The sequence below is a fragment of the Bufo gargarizans genome, chromosome 2 (assembly GCF_014858855.1).
Source record: "Bufo gargarizans isolate SCDJY-AF-19 chromosome 2, ASM1485885v1, whole genome shotgun sequence".
Classification (NCBI taxonomy): domain Eukaryota; kingdom Metazoa; phylum Chordata; class Amphibia; order Anura; family Bufonidae; genus Bufo; species Bufo gargarizans.
This window is the reverse complement of record NC_058081.1, coordinates 295230907-295246696: the sequence shown is the minus strand read 5'-3', so window position 1 is coordinate 295246696 and position 15790 is coordinate 295230907. Positions and strand designations below refer to the sequence as shown.

General features: G+C 37.4%; 1 protein-coding gene across 1 annotated transcript in view; it reads left to right on the top strand.

The window, feature by feature from the left end:
- The window catches only part of SYT1 (synaptotagmin 1), a 361940-nt gene that overhangs the window by 115019 nt on the left and 231131 nt on the right, over positions 1–15790 (top strand). The window contains exon 2 of the mRNA XM_044277107.1: positions 13079–13247. Coding sequence (XP_044133042.1) covers positions 13094–13247 — 154 coding nt within the window. The 5' untranslated portion in view covers positions 13079–13093. The remainder of the gene's footprint in view (positions 1–13078; positions 13248–15790) is intronic.

Genomic DNA, 15790 nt, shown 5'->3' with positions numbered 1-15790 from the left:
TGTGGAGTCCATGCCTCAATGGGTATAAATGATTATCATGGTACAAGGGGGACATATTCAATATTAGGCAGGTGATTTTAATACTGTAGATAATCATTGTATAATTTTACTTATATATCAAACCTTGATGCCCTGGTTCTGATAATTGATAGTGTCTGTTCAATGAGATTTACTGTTGGAAAGCCATCATTTACTCTGTTGAGAGGAGATGATACTTTTATGTAATGTTCACCACTTGAGGTTAAAAAAGGGAAAATTGTCCTGTGGGCAAGAAGCAATCGGCCTGTAGATAGAGCAATTTAAGTTGATCAAGGTAGATTGCTAATCACAGATGTACCTCTAAATTACCATATTTTAGCATTTCTGGAATTGATTAAAACACTTGGATGGCCATGGTGTCATGTAATCATAGCTAATCATGTCCTTTAGTAAGGTGCATCAGCTTTATCAGTGTGTGAATGCTAGGAGAACTCTATATTATTCTATATTAGGGTAAAGGAATTATTCAGAAGTAAAGCTAACATAACACTCAGTCATACAGCATCTGTTCCACTCTGCATTTCTCACACTGCATGAATTTACCAAATAACTGGATGTGATTTTCACAAAATTGCTACACAGTTATGCAAATGGTGTCCTGAAATTGAGTAAATATCACAAATGATGTTAACACATTGCAATTTCACTTAATTTTAATACCTAAATTATTACAATTTGTTCCATTGCATCTTGGCAGAAACAGCAGGGCCCCAAGGCAAAATTTGTAGCAAGGACCCCAGCTATTGCGTGCATTTTATTTTACGGCTGCCTTTGGACTCGACCTGGTATTAAACACTATAATGGAACAATTTAAGATTTTATTAAACCAGGTATACTGCCTGGTAGGGTTCATCATGCTGATTTAAACCATACCTTTATTAGTCTATATACTAATGATAAATTCAAGCACCAGGAGGCGGGTCTGAATTGTTTGAGCACTGGTCTGTAACACCCTGTGTGTTCTGCACACTCCCAACTCCCCGTGATTGACAGGGCTAGACATCAGCATGCTGAGAGTAGAGCTGTGTTCTAGACCCATGTCTTAGAATTTATAAATATATACTATGTACTATAGCTTCACTACACTGAGATCTGCTCAGAAAGGTAATATACATATTACTGCTTTAATCACAAGCACAATATATGATTATAAAGACACAGTAATATGTGTCAGCTTATAAGCATATAACCATAGAAAAAACACACGTGTGGTAATTCTATAGCTTGGTGATAAGTGATTTGTTTTGAAGATAGAAATCCTAAGTTCAAGTCCCAGGAGAAGCCTACATATTTTTTTTCTCTCATTTAACCTATAATTAAAGGCTATACTATAATAAATAACAAATAATAATAATAATAATCATAAGGCCTTACTATATTGAGAATAGTGGGGTGGGGGGGGGGGGTTCCCTTAGAAACCCAAACCTATTACAGGTTTATTCATAGGCACAATATGTGATTATAAAAAAAACTTTTTTAGTGTTTTAAGCATAAAAATATTTTTCTTAATATGATAAGGATATAGACTTTTATTATGGGTTAAATATGGAAGAAGAAAATATATCTGAAGAAAAAAAACCTTGAAGTCTCTCCCAAGATTCAAACCTGGGAATCTCTACATGCAAAACCAAGCATTTATCACTGAGCTATAGTCTTTCCACGTAAAGTGTTTTTTCTATGCTTATAAGCTAAGATATATTACTTGTGTCTTTATAATTATATATTGTGCTTGTCCTGTCAAACAAGGGGAAGGGGGAACTTGCAAAGCACAGGGGGTGTTACAAAGCAGTGCTCAGAATATTCACCCCCTCCCCCCCGGGTGCTCCAACTTCTAATTTGCATATGAATAAAATATAGATATCTCTGCAGCTATTCAGTATACAGACAAAAGAATTTCTGTATACTGGTATTTTTTTAATAAGTATAATAGGATTGATCCTGGTGACAGAGCCTCTTTAAACAATTTTTTCAGGTTATTTAAATGAAAATAACATTATTTTTGGCCATTATATGACTTGTGTCTGGCATTTTTATTAGTTTTCCCATGTGCAATCTATCCATGATTCAAATTTTTTTCTGAGCTACTGGGCACAGAATAGGTGGAATTATGTCTGCTCATACACAGAACATAGAGAAACCAGTCATGCTTCCTAATACTCTGTAGGATAGTAAATCACATACAAGCCAGCCTATTAGTTTTTCTCTCTTCCTCGGCCGGTTTCCCTTCTCCTTCCACTCCCCATAGACTTCTATGTAATTTTATTCTTCATTGAGAAAGTAGCCTATATTAACTGAAGATTAATCTGAGCAGTGAACTTGGGAGGAGGTGCATGAGAGACGTCTGATAAGAAGAGATGGAAGCATCTTGCTCTGATAATATACATTACAAAGTTTCTTATGCTTATCTATACTATTCATTTATAAAAAAAAAAATATCAAACAACAGTTACTCTTTAATATTTGTGCAAGGTCACAGTAGTATTTTACAATAATGTTTTCTTCATAATTGGTGATCTAGTTCATTGCTTTGGGTTTAAAACTGATGCCAAAATGGTGAGGAATAAAGGGCAAAGGATGAGAAATCTGATCTGAAAAACGTAATGCAAATTAAATTTTAATATTGTACCAAGGCCTTTTGCTTATTTTTTTTTATTTTTTTATTGTGCATATCTTGCTGAAAATTAACACTGTGGATCTATTAAATATAATCTCCAATGACAGATATTTTATAACTTTTACTTAATATTTCAAAAAGCTGACATAGGTTTACCAAAGAGATCATGTTAATTCATGAAAATCTTTTATATTGTTCAGATTGTAAATTGTGAAACATAACTCACGTGCTTGGAATATGTGTAGAGTATGTGAAATGTATGTACTGCATTTCAAATTGTGGATTGTTAATTTCAACAATAAAAATACTCAAAAGAATGAAAAGCAACATAAAGAATTATTTAAAATTGGGCCAGGCGACAAAGAGAAAAGTCGAGTCCAAAGTAATTGCTTATAAAACACTAAAATCTCTTTGATACATCTCACTGTTCAATGGTGTTTAGAATAGAAAGTTATCTTTGCACCCACTTTCAGGGGTGCAATATTACGCAAAGTACATATTGGCTGATTTCTTCTTTCTATGTCTTTGATGCTATTTCATAAAATACAGTTAGGCTACTTTCACACTAGCGTTCGTCGGTCCGCTCGTGAGCTCCGTTTGAAGGAGCTCACGAGCAGACCCGAACGCAGCCGTCCAGCCCTGATGCAGTCTGAATGGAGCGGATCCGCTCAGACTGCATCAGTCTGGCGGCGTTCAGCCTCCGCTCCGCTCGCCTCCGCACGGACAGGCGGACAGCTGAACGCTGCTTGCAGCGTTCGGGTGTCCGCCTGGCCGTGCGGAGGCGTGCGGATCCGTTCAGACTTACAATGTAAGTCAATGGGAACGGATCCGCTTGAAGATGTCACCAATTGACTCAATCTTCAAGCGGATCCGTCCCCCATTGACTTTACATTGGAAGTCTGAACGGATCCGCGCAGGCTACTTGTGCACTTGCGAATTTTTTTAAAGTTATTAATGCAGACGGATCCGTACTGAACGGAGCCTCCGTCTGCATTAATATGAGCGGATCCGTTCAGAACGGATCCGCCCGAACGCTAGTGTGAAAGTAGCCTTAGTAGCAAGCAGCAAACCAATATTTGCTTTGTGTAATAGTTGACAACACCTCCTGGAAAAGCAGACAAAGAGAACTTTCTACTCCCAATATCATTGAGCAGTGAGATGTATTGTATGGTTTTTAATCATATCATATGTATGATAAGCCTGCTAACTTGTTTTCTGAATTGCAATGACACATGGCATTCAATGATAAAATAGTAAAATTAATAACAACATTAAATAAAGCAATAGAATTTAAAACTTAGAGGAAATTTTCATAAACTATTAGTATTAGTAGTAGTAGTAGTAGTATCCATAGTATTTGTTGTAGTAGTAATAATTATAATAATAATGACACAGACTAGAATAAATTATTTACAGTTCCAGGAATAACTCAAAAATGTAGGGTTACTATTCTTACTTTTATATGATCCTCTGACTTTATGGAGCCTGTCTGTCTACCTTTATATGCTTATGGTATCATCCATCCCCAAGGCAGTGCTGTCACTGTGTCTCCATCCACAAGACACTGACTGCATACAGACATATTAAGACTTATATAGTAATGTAGGTAATAAAAGTGCCCGTACTGTAGGACTCATCAGACCAGAGCACACACCTTATCTATTATGCTTACTGTGGACTTTTCTCCTAAGCTTGCAGAAGCTACATTCAAGAGCCTACCATCGGCTATTGCATTAAGCTTCCTAGCTTATCAGCAATTTCCACTAGGTAAGATTGATGCAATCTAGAACAGGACACGGCAGCTTTCCTCTGTTCCCTCTGTAGTTCAGTACTGGGGGTGTAAGACAATTTGAACAGACTATTTTAGTAAGTGCAACTAACCTATTGTTAAGTGCAAATAGGATTGGCAGTTGTCAGTGGTATCAGTGCCTACACTATATCCCTAGATTCATACTAGCACCCATACAGCAGCACCTCCTACAAGGCTGGTCTGAAACAATAAGCTTTGATTGGACTCTAGCCTGAAGTGTTAATTATGTGGGCAGGTGACATTGTAGAACAAGTTATAATATTCTATGACAAAACCAAAATATGAAGATTATAATTAAAGTCAGATATATAACCGTGGCATTGTCTCATCTTAAAGTCCATGAAAAGGGAGTTAATTTAATGGGTATATGTGTTATTTCAATTTAAGCAGATTTCAAGCTATGTATATGAGTCTTGAAGTAAGGAGGTCACCCTGATGACAAGTCAGACAGGACACAAATAGTAGAGCACTGCAGATACACATATGATTGGATCACATTTTCAACCCTAATGAGAAATAATGCCATGATATTCCCTGAACAACATAAGGGTCTTCTAGTGGCATTTCAGGATATTTATAGACTAGGATTATTTTAGTCTGAGTGATACAGAATATATTCCCTCAGCATACGATGTCAGAATTATGTCTAATCAAATCCTACTTGCCTGAATGATTAGTTCAAAGCTAAAATCTCGAGAACTGTATTTAAAATGCTAATCTCAAGACATATTTCTGACAATTAACAACATTGTGAGTTGAAACTAATCTGTGCTTCTCAGATTCTCGTGTTTGGTACATCAGTGCATGAACCATCTTGCATGTTCTAATTAATTTTACTAATCCCCTGGTTGCAAGTGAGTTTATTAGAATGTATAAAGATAGATCACATATTATTCAGAAGAAGCATTTTATTCCAAAGATATGACCCAAATTGATGGTAGTGAGTATATTAATTTACATACCATGTGGCTTTATTGTACCATTACTGAAATGCATTAACCTTTTATTTCGTGTAAATTTAATATTTCAATGGAGGTGTTAGATCTGTCTTATATGATTTCAAATTTATGTCACCATCTTCATTTATAGGGTATGACCATATGTGGCCAGTCTACTGCAGATTTTCACAGTGGCCTGCATTGTCTCCTCAAGTAATAATAACCAGTGATGAGCGGCAGGGGCAATATTCGAAATTTGCGATATTTCGCAAATATTTTGGCGAATATTCATCATATATTCGCGAATTTGTGATATCCAGTCATTATTTTCTTGATTGCAAAAATTGGCAGTCTGAAAATTTGCGATAAAAATTCGCTATATGAAAATTTGCGATCAACACTACTCCTAAAGTCAAAGATTTTGCAGCCTTCTCCTTGGCCCACAAGCAAGAAGCAGTGAGGGATCATGGGTACTGATGAAAAAAATCTAGAATATCCGCGATTACAAAGCTATAGCACTATGTTCTAGATATTCGCGAATTCTCGAAGTGCCAATATTCGCAATAAAAATGTGCGAATATGAGAATATTTGCGATCAACACTAGTAATAACTTACCTGCTCCCTAATGCTCCTATTCTGCGTGCTCGCTCCTTTTTCACCATCTTCTTCTTCCCGGCTTGTTTTCTTCCAATAATACCATGGATATAGCCATGTGTGCCGTTGCAGCCAATGCCTGTCTTCAGCTGTGCATGGGTCCATGCTATGGCTGGAAGAAAAGCCAAGAACTGAAAGATAGGTGAATGGGAGCAGCGGAACACAGGTAAGTATGAATCCTTGAGGAATCCTTGCAGGTTAGGACCCTTCCCTTAGTAGTAACTAGCTGTAACTTGACTTAACAACCATTGGGCACATCCTGGGAAAGACCCTATCTGTCAGTAGCTACTCTCCAATACACATTCTTTGAGCTGCTGGAAATGCTGTCTGCAGAATAGTCACTGACAATTTTTTTTAACCCAGCCCATCAATTCAATGGGGTGGCAGAATTGACTCCCTTATAGATATCCTTCCTTAAAATACTGCAGTCTTCTGACAATAGTTCTTCAAATGTTCTTCAAATGTTCCTATAAAAATGCACTGGATAGATAATAATTTCTGTTATCCGATTGCCTTCCTTAGCAAATGATCCTTACAGGGCTGTTTGGATAAAATGTCTTTATCTTTTTTTCTTCCATTGATAGGTTCATTAAGTTTGTACAGGATGATACTCGCAAAACACAATTAAACAGAATGAAAAATGATCTTGTTTTAAGGAGAATCTTTTCTTTACTAATTGGTTTTCTTCCTTTTTGTCGTTCCTTGTAAGGGCTGACTGTGGTTTGACAAGTTCATCAGTCCTGGAAACACATACCTGTTAGTGTTCTGAGAAGATAGTTTCTTTGAACTCTCATGTATTTATTTCCATAGTGATAAAAACATGAAACGTCTTGATGCATAAAAGAACAGAATGATCATAATATTTTATTACTTTTTGTTATTTTGTAATATTGTATGTAAAGGAGAAGCTAGTGTCAGGACTCAGGAGGAACACTCAGTAAATGTCTGTGGTTTACCTATTGTACATTTAGTTGTGAAATCTACTTCTTCCCCGGCAAAAGGGAAGCTGTGGCATGTTATAAATATCCCATGCAGTGGCCTCTATGAGAGAAACCTAGTACATCATGGCAGTCATTCAGAACATTGCTCTAGCATGTACTATATGTTTCTGATCTTGGGTCCACTGATGACCACAAACTAAAAAATAATCAGCATGAAATAGGGCTAAATATGACATGACATGATTTTGTGAACCACAGGTGAGACCATGTGGTCAGCTACTTTCCTGGAAAAGTGAATAAATATTTCCTTTGGAAAGCCACAAAATATATTCATAAGTAATATTAAATTAGTTGGATCTCACACAGAATAAAAGCGTCCTCTAGCAACTGGTTCTAAGCACTGATCTAAACATACATATTTAATGGTGTGTAACAAATTTGGAATACCCATTCATACATTTCCTTTGCTATAATCTTTACAGATAAATGGTGGCAAAAATGTAGAAGGTGATTTGGCTTTATTAATCATTAGAAGGAGGTATTACCTTATAGAGAACCTGTCACCTCTCTGTTTTAGCAGCTACTTGGATCCACCATGTGATTACAATTCTGGAACATCTTTGCTTATGACTCTGTTATACCATTCCTTTATTATTCCTGATAGATGTTATAAAGGAATCACCAGCAGTTTGCTTTGAGCATCCTATGGGTGTTACAAGTTGTCATGACCACCCCCGATTAGTTTAATCTTACGACCGCCAGGACGCCCCTTTGTAATTGTAGGGTTACGGGTTCGGACCACTCACAGGTCAACGGCTGTACCAGACTACAATCGAACACCAATCAAGCCACAACCCAGTTATGTCTCTAATATCAGTTGACTATAAAACAGGTAGGTCTCTTCAAGGCGTACAAGTACTTTGTTGCAGTGGGGCTTAGAGCGATAAGAGAGAGACAATTTAAAAGATATAAAAATATCTTTTACTTTCAGTAACACAGAAGTGAAACAAACAATGCATACAAAAATGTACAGAAAAGAATACAATAGCAAGCTGGGGAGCATGTGTAAAATAAACGGGGATGAAAAAGATAAATTACTATCTTGGACCTTGCCTATCGGCGGTGTGACCACAGGGCAAAAAGCCCCCTTTTTCCTTGTGCAGGAATTTTTATGCCCCATATTCTGGGAGTGGCAGGGGTTTGGCCGGCCAGTCACTGAACAGGGGAGGCTGTTCAGTGGGTGTTTCCTAAGGCGGGTCTGCTTCGCCTCCCTGCCGCCCCCTGCCAGAGTTTTTACCAAAAGGGCCCATCATTTCGCCTGTGCAATAGTTATGGAAAATCGTGCGCTTGGGCAGGTTTCCCATGAATTTATAAACAATTCCGTGGGTGACATGCCACCCCTCTGCCTTACAGGAGACTGGTATCCCATTTCTCATATGAGCGGGGCCCTAGCTCTGTCATGTCTGTCTGTCTGCTGCCCTCGATACAAGCTTCGTTTTGAGGGGGCTCCCATGCCGGTACCCTAATTCCGGCCTGAGTTATGGCCAAATAGCCAAATATTTTTTCCTGGGGAATGAGCATTTGTTTACCCTGGGTGCCTATCAAAGCAGTTGGTAGACACATGTCTGTGGGTTTCCTTTGATGCTAAACTGAACGTGTAGTCTAGGTGTCGATTCTCACGTTTGAAGCTTGCCCTGAGTGTGACATACTCTCAGCAGGGTGTAATAGAGTATCATAGCTACAGGAACGGCCATATATGGAGATCCTGCTCCCTGGCTAAGGTAGAACTCAAATTCTCACTAAAAGTGGTTCATATTAAATGGACGGTCAATCGGACCTCAGTCATAAAGACATTTTTATGAATAAAGTCTGGATGTGTCCCTGTGCAGTCTGACAAAGGCAGCACTGATAAGATAATGTCATCTCGTGCAGGGACACACACCCCAGCGGTAACACCCAGCTGGACCTTCATTGCAAACTCCTAGCATTCCTTCTAAACTTCTAGAAGGAATAATGAAGGAATGATACAGCATAAAGTAATAGAATAGATGCTCCAGAATGTTTATTACATGGGGGGATCCAAGTAGCTGCTAAAACAAACATGTCAGGAGAGGTGACAGGCCCTCTCTGAAGGTGTGCTACATACAAAATGTAGTTAATAAAACCACAAATTATTCCTGCTAATGCTAATTTTAAAATTGTAAATCTCTGTATATAGTACATCTGTTTAGTTCTCATCTTCTTTACATTTTTTTTTTCTTTCTCATTTGAAGCCGACTCTGAGGATTTCCGTTTTGATATTGCGAGTCGGAGACATTCCACATTCTACAGCTGTTGTTTATGTCTTTGTTTTTAACAATATAGCAGTGCCATATATTCATTTCCTAATTACATTTTGGAGATTTCTGTGTTCTGTGTTTCATTCTTCAGATTAATCTTGCAATATGTAAATGTTGTACAATTGTCAGGCTCTTTTTACTTGATAGGAAGCAAGTACTGTAACATTTATATGCAAAGTTCAACTCATATGGCCAGAATAAAACCAATGTTATTAACAACAACAACAACAAAAACCAATCTAAAGATCAAGTAAAAATATATGCTGAAAATGTAATGACTTTGCTGTCATCTTCTTCATATTAAGAGTATTGATACAATGGTCCAGAAAATTATATTATAAATGAGTATAGTAGAAGTGGTTGATAGATCAGTATACTAAAGATGGCCATACATATAAAATAAAAGTCAGTTGAACCCAACAATTTTATCAGGATCCAAATTACTGTATATGCAGGTCTCCTTGCCATACTTGAGGGCAAACCAATGTCAAATCCCTGAGAGCAAACTAATGTCAGCATGCCTAGTCCTTTTTTCCCACAAGATAAGCCACTGCCAGAGGTATTCCCTGTTCCCCTTGAAATAAGCATGTATTATCACTTGAGTGTTTAATCAACAACTTGATGATATATGTGGCCAACGTCAATGGTATTCCATGGCTTAGATATTGATGTCCCTTTCTCAGCAAAATAAAATTTGACACAGAGAACCCCCATGAATCAGCTGTTCTTAATTGAATGAAAGCTGAACTACAGGAATCCAGCATGGCCACTACATAGTGGATTGAGCTGTCTTCTTCCAGTCTACCCACTGTGTTTTTCTGTTTTTTGCTGAGAGCTGTTGATCGATGGGGGTACTAGGTATTGGACCCTCACGATCTGATCTAGAACTCAGACAGCTCCTTTAAAAATCCAGAGCTAAAAAACCCTAAGATTTGGTGAAGACCTCTTAGCAAATCAAGAGGTTAGAATTCCATGACGGCTTTATTTGGTGATAGAGAGTGTACAAAAATTGACTAAAATGTAGTCTGATTGTATACTTGAGAGCTACAAGATGTACTATGGATTCTGAGGACCTTTTTGAGTGGCAAACATACCCTTGTTAACCTTTAGCAATAATTTTCATTCTTACCATTGTTCTGGACCTGCACAACCTATGTCTGACATCATTCTTTGTAACCTGGTGTTCTCTTTAGTCTCTTTCTCTTTGCTTCCTCCAGGCAAATTTATATTATATGGTGCACTTTAACCTTATCTGAGACCTTTCAATAACACTGTATCCCTCTAGCAAATCATCACACAATACTTCCATACCGCAGCCAAATATGTATTTCTCTGAGGTGCTGCAGATTATAATTAGATTCTCTCCTTTTTCAATTTTTTTCTGTTTTCCTTAGGGTGGATATGTCATAAAAGAACAAAAGTTTATTTAAAAACTGCATATAACCCAGTTTTAACCACATCTACTGTATTTTATAATTTTGTTTAATGTGAAGTTCTGGATTGTAGCAACTTACAGTATATGCAGGAATTATAAGGAATTACCTAATATCAAGTTATTGGTATATACATATGACAATGTTATTTTCACATGAGCAACTGCAATACTTACTTTTATTTAAAAGGGAAGTTCACTTTCTATTGAGTTGTCTGAGAGTAAAACACAAAGGGGCGCATTTATTTAGACCCGCGTTTTAGATGCCGGTCTTAATAACCTCATATCTGGCGGTTGAGCCACCGAAGTTATGAAGAGGTATCAGCCTCTACATAACTTCAGCATATCCAGCACCACTTCTAAATGTAAGCGAGCTTCCTAGCTGTCTTACATTTAGACCATTTTCTACACTTAAACCAGGCGTAGAAAATGATGAATGAGACGGGCCTGCTGGACTGCCCCCTTCCCCACCCACATCACGCCCCTTTTTTTTTTAGACCTGACGTGAGTGGGGAAGAATATAGAAACCATCCATGAACAAGAATAATTTTGCTTCTGCACCAAAAACACCATGTTTCTAATCTCAGACAACCTCTTATGAGTCAATGCTTGACTGCTGTTTTCCCTCTATCCCCAACCCATATGATCTAAAAGAAATACATAAAATCTTCTCCAATATTGTGATGTCCAACTGTCTCTATTTAAAGATAGCAACTAAAATATATGCACAATTAGCCATTCACTTGGTATAGTAAATGCCAGAACTGCATAGAAAATATAGTGAAATATGTAAACCTTTTCTAATCTGTTTTTATTTTCTGATGGTAGATATGATTATGAGGCAGCCATATTGTCTGAGTTGCTGTTAACAGCATTTATATATATGCTCTACAGCAGTCACATGGACCATAGATACTGTAAAGCAAGGTTTTAATTGGTCCGTCCCCTTTAGTTCCTTGTGACATATTTGGTTATGGTTGGTGATGTACCTGCCCACATTACTGCAGTATGAAGTAATTGTACTGACCTGTAGAAGGTCCTTGTAACGTATTTGGTTAGTGATGTCTGATACCTGGCCACATTCCTGCAGTATGAAATAATTGTACTGACCTGTAGGCGGGTCAAGAGATGTTCGTTGACTTCTATAGCGGTTTACACACATTAGTCTAAAGTTAATAAAAATGGACGAATTTAACCAAAACTAATGTTCTGCTACTGAAATTTAACAACAAATGTCTGGTTTAGCCGACCGATAATAGACCATTATTGTGGGCTTTGTTCAATATTTTCATCATATAGTCAGATTAAATATTTTTCATTCAAAGAAAGATCGTTCATGAACATTCCCGGAAAGATCTTTCTATCATTGACGGGTTTCATTGAACGTGCATGGCCAGTTTGATAACCTGTAATAGCCAATATGGACTAAAATGTGTATGGCCACGCATGTGACATGTACATTCACGAGATGATTGTTTCTTCAGCTTTTGTTCAACCATTAACCAACTTCTACCTTATGTATATGGCCACCTTTAAGGAATCTTTTTTAGACATGCTTTGTGACCTGTGTAGAAGTCATTGTGCAGGGAGGGTAGATAAGAGAATAGAGAGTAGTAGAGAGTAGATAAGCTGTGACCATTGACTATTGTGAATGGTGGATCCTGTGTCTTTATATGGGTGTTAATTGTCATTAATCTTGTCTGGGATGATAATGAGATGACTGTTGAAAAGAGATATCTACAGAACAGTGTAAACATATTTTTCTGCTTAGCTGCCAGTGCAAAAACTGCAGTATTTTTTTTAACTACAGTAACATTGAAAATTAAAAATAACATCACCAAAAATTCTTGAAAAATATGTTTAGCAGAGCACGACAATAGGTCATTTTCTGGTTACAGATTTCTTTTAAGAAAGAAACCCACATTAGGGAGTCAGAATAGGAAGCTGGAGTTCCCTGTTAGTTTACATGGAGGAGTATTAACACTGTTGTGTACTTCAGAATAGAGAAATATGCATGCTTTCTTATTTTACAATTATAAATAACTGTTTATTATCTGCCAGTGATCCCATTGCTGTTACTTACAATATTGATTATGAGACTACAAGGTCACATGTCAAATAGGAAAATACTTTCTCTTTACATTGTTAAATATTATATGAAGCACACAGACATGAATGCACAAGTGGAGTAATATTTATTTAGTGAGCAGGTGCACGGCAGATGCAGCTATTGATGATTTCACTCGCTCAGAGACGTTACCTTGACTCTTTTGAAATAATATTTTTCTTGTTATTTTTCATCTGCAACAGTTCCTTGGGCCCAAAATGAAGTCCCAGCCGATGACAGCACCCCAAACAACAGTTGTTGTACCTGCAATGCGGGAGAATGCCACAGAAGCCGTGGCTCCAAGCGGTGGGAAAGATGATCACTTTTCACAGCTCAAAGAGAAGTTCATGAATGAGCTGAATAAAATTCCCTGTAAGTAAAGCAAATGGGAAGCATGCACTTTTTTATTACTAATAATTAGATTATACTATACCATTAGACCAGTTATGAACTTTTTGTTGATAAGCTTTCAGCACAGATGTATATATATATTTTTTTTTTTTCTGGCTGAAATCATATGAACTTAATACATTTGATGAATTATGAATGATCTACTTTCATTATGATGAGTAAATCTTGTCTCCTGGTAATCGTCTAAAAACAATGTTTTATTATGCTTTATTTATTTTATGCAAGGACTATATTATATTTCAGTGGTGCATTGTGCCTTTCTCACTTGCGCATTGCATACCAGTTAGTTTCCCTGAAGAACCCATCAGTAGGTTTGGGGCATGTATCCAAAATTATTGCCGATCACTCCCACACTCTCCAGTAATTTACAGCAATGGTCGATTTTGTTATAGGCAACTTTGGAACACTAAACCCCAGCTGCATAAGGACATGCTGGTGGTTTATTGGACCCAAAACTTCTAACAGGTTCCTTTAATTGTGATTCTGCACCTAAGTGGGATTATCACCGTAAAGAATCCTCTTCTACAGTATGTTTGTGTAGAAACCTATGTCAGGAAAAATTTGATTTATCACAAATTTGAATTTCCTCTCGCTTTGTGGTACCAAATCTATTTCTCCTAAAATGGTGGCTGATAAAATTATATTATACTCACCTCATCCACTTCTTCACGGAGAGGCCAACTGCTTCCATCTTGATTGAAGAAAACCCACCAAAGGACCTGCTGTAAGTGTGATGACATCACGCTGGGTGCACGCAATGACGTGAACCAAGAATTTCACCCTCTGCAGCTAAAATCTTATTTGCATAAAAATAAAAAGAACATTGGAATATATTTTCACAAGAAATGTATAGTTATATTTTGGGGCTTCTATACTACATGGTGGCATGCTTACTTTAATACTGATTTCAGAGGTGGCAGACTCTCTTTAAATGTTTTTTTCTTCTTACTTATTGCCCTTATATCCATACAGTGGATATAAAAAGTCTACACACCCCTGTTAAAATGTCAGGTTTCTGTGATGTAAAAAAAACGAGACAAAGATAAATAATTTCAGAACTATTTCCACCTTTAATGTGACATATAAACTGTACAACTCAATTGAAAAACAAACTGAAATATTTTAGGTAGAGGGAAGAAAAAATATAAAAATAAAATAATATGAATGCATAAGTGTGCACACCCTTAAACTAATACTTTGTTGAAGCACCTTTTGATTTTATTACAGCACTCAGTCTTTTTGGGTATGAGTCTATCAGCATGGCACATTTTGACTTGGCAAGATTTGCCCACTCTTCTTTGCAAAAACACTCCAAATCTGTTAGATTGCGAGGGCATTTTCTGTGCACAGCCCTCTTCAGATCACCCCACAGATTTTCAATCGGATTCAGATCTGGGCTCTGGCTAGGCCATTCCAAAACTTTAATCTTCTTCTGGTAAAGCCATTCCTTTGTTGATTTGGGTCGTTGTCATGCTGAAAGATTAAGTTCCTCTTCATGCTCAGATTTTTAGTAGAAGCCGAAAGGTTTTGTGCCAATATTGACTGGTATTTGGAACTGTTCATAATTCCCTCTAGCTTAACTAAGGCCTGAATAAAAACAGCCCCAAAGCATGATGGTGCCACCACCATGCTTCACTTGGTGATGTGCAATGTTGTTTTTGCGCCAAACATATCTTTTGGAATTATGGCCAAAAAGTTCAACCTTGGTTTCATCAGACCATAACATCTTTTTCCACATGCTTTTGGGAGACTTCAGATGTGTTTTTGCAAAATGTCGCCTGGCTTGGATGTTTTTCTTTGTAAAAAAAAGGCTTTCGTCTTGTCACTCTACCCAATAGCCCAGACATATGAAGAATACGGGAGATTGTTGTCACATGTACCACACAACCAGATATTTCTGCAGCTCCTTTAATGTTGCTGTAGGCCTCTTAGTAGCCTCCCAGACCAGTATTCTTCTCGTCTTTTCATCAATTTTGAAGGGAAGTCCAGTTCTTGGTAATGTCACTGTTGTGCAATATTTTCTCCACTTGATGATGACTGTCTTCACTGCGTTCCATGATATATCTAATGCCTTGTACAGGAAAGTAGGCCACAGCACTCTATTCATAGAATGGCGAGGGTGGGTGCACGTCCGGGTTGTGTTCTAAAGCTCCACCTCCAGAACTTGTAAGTGTCACAAATATTTAGACAGCACTCCTTTGTTGGTGATAATTAAATGATTTTATTTCATGTTATTTCAGCCGGAATAGGTGGTTTGTCAGTTGCAACGTTTCAGGCTTAATAATCGCGCTTCATCAGGCACTCTGAGGACCACACTAGGTATACAGCCGGATGTATACCTAGTGTGGTCCTCAGAGTGCCTGATAAAGGGCGATTATTAAGCCTGAAACGTTGCAACTGACAAACCACCTATTCCGGCTGAAATAACATGAAATAAAATCATTTAATTATCACCAACAAAGGAGTGCTGTCTAAATATTTGTGACACTTACAATATCTAATGC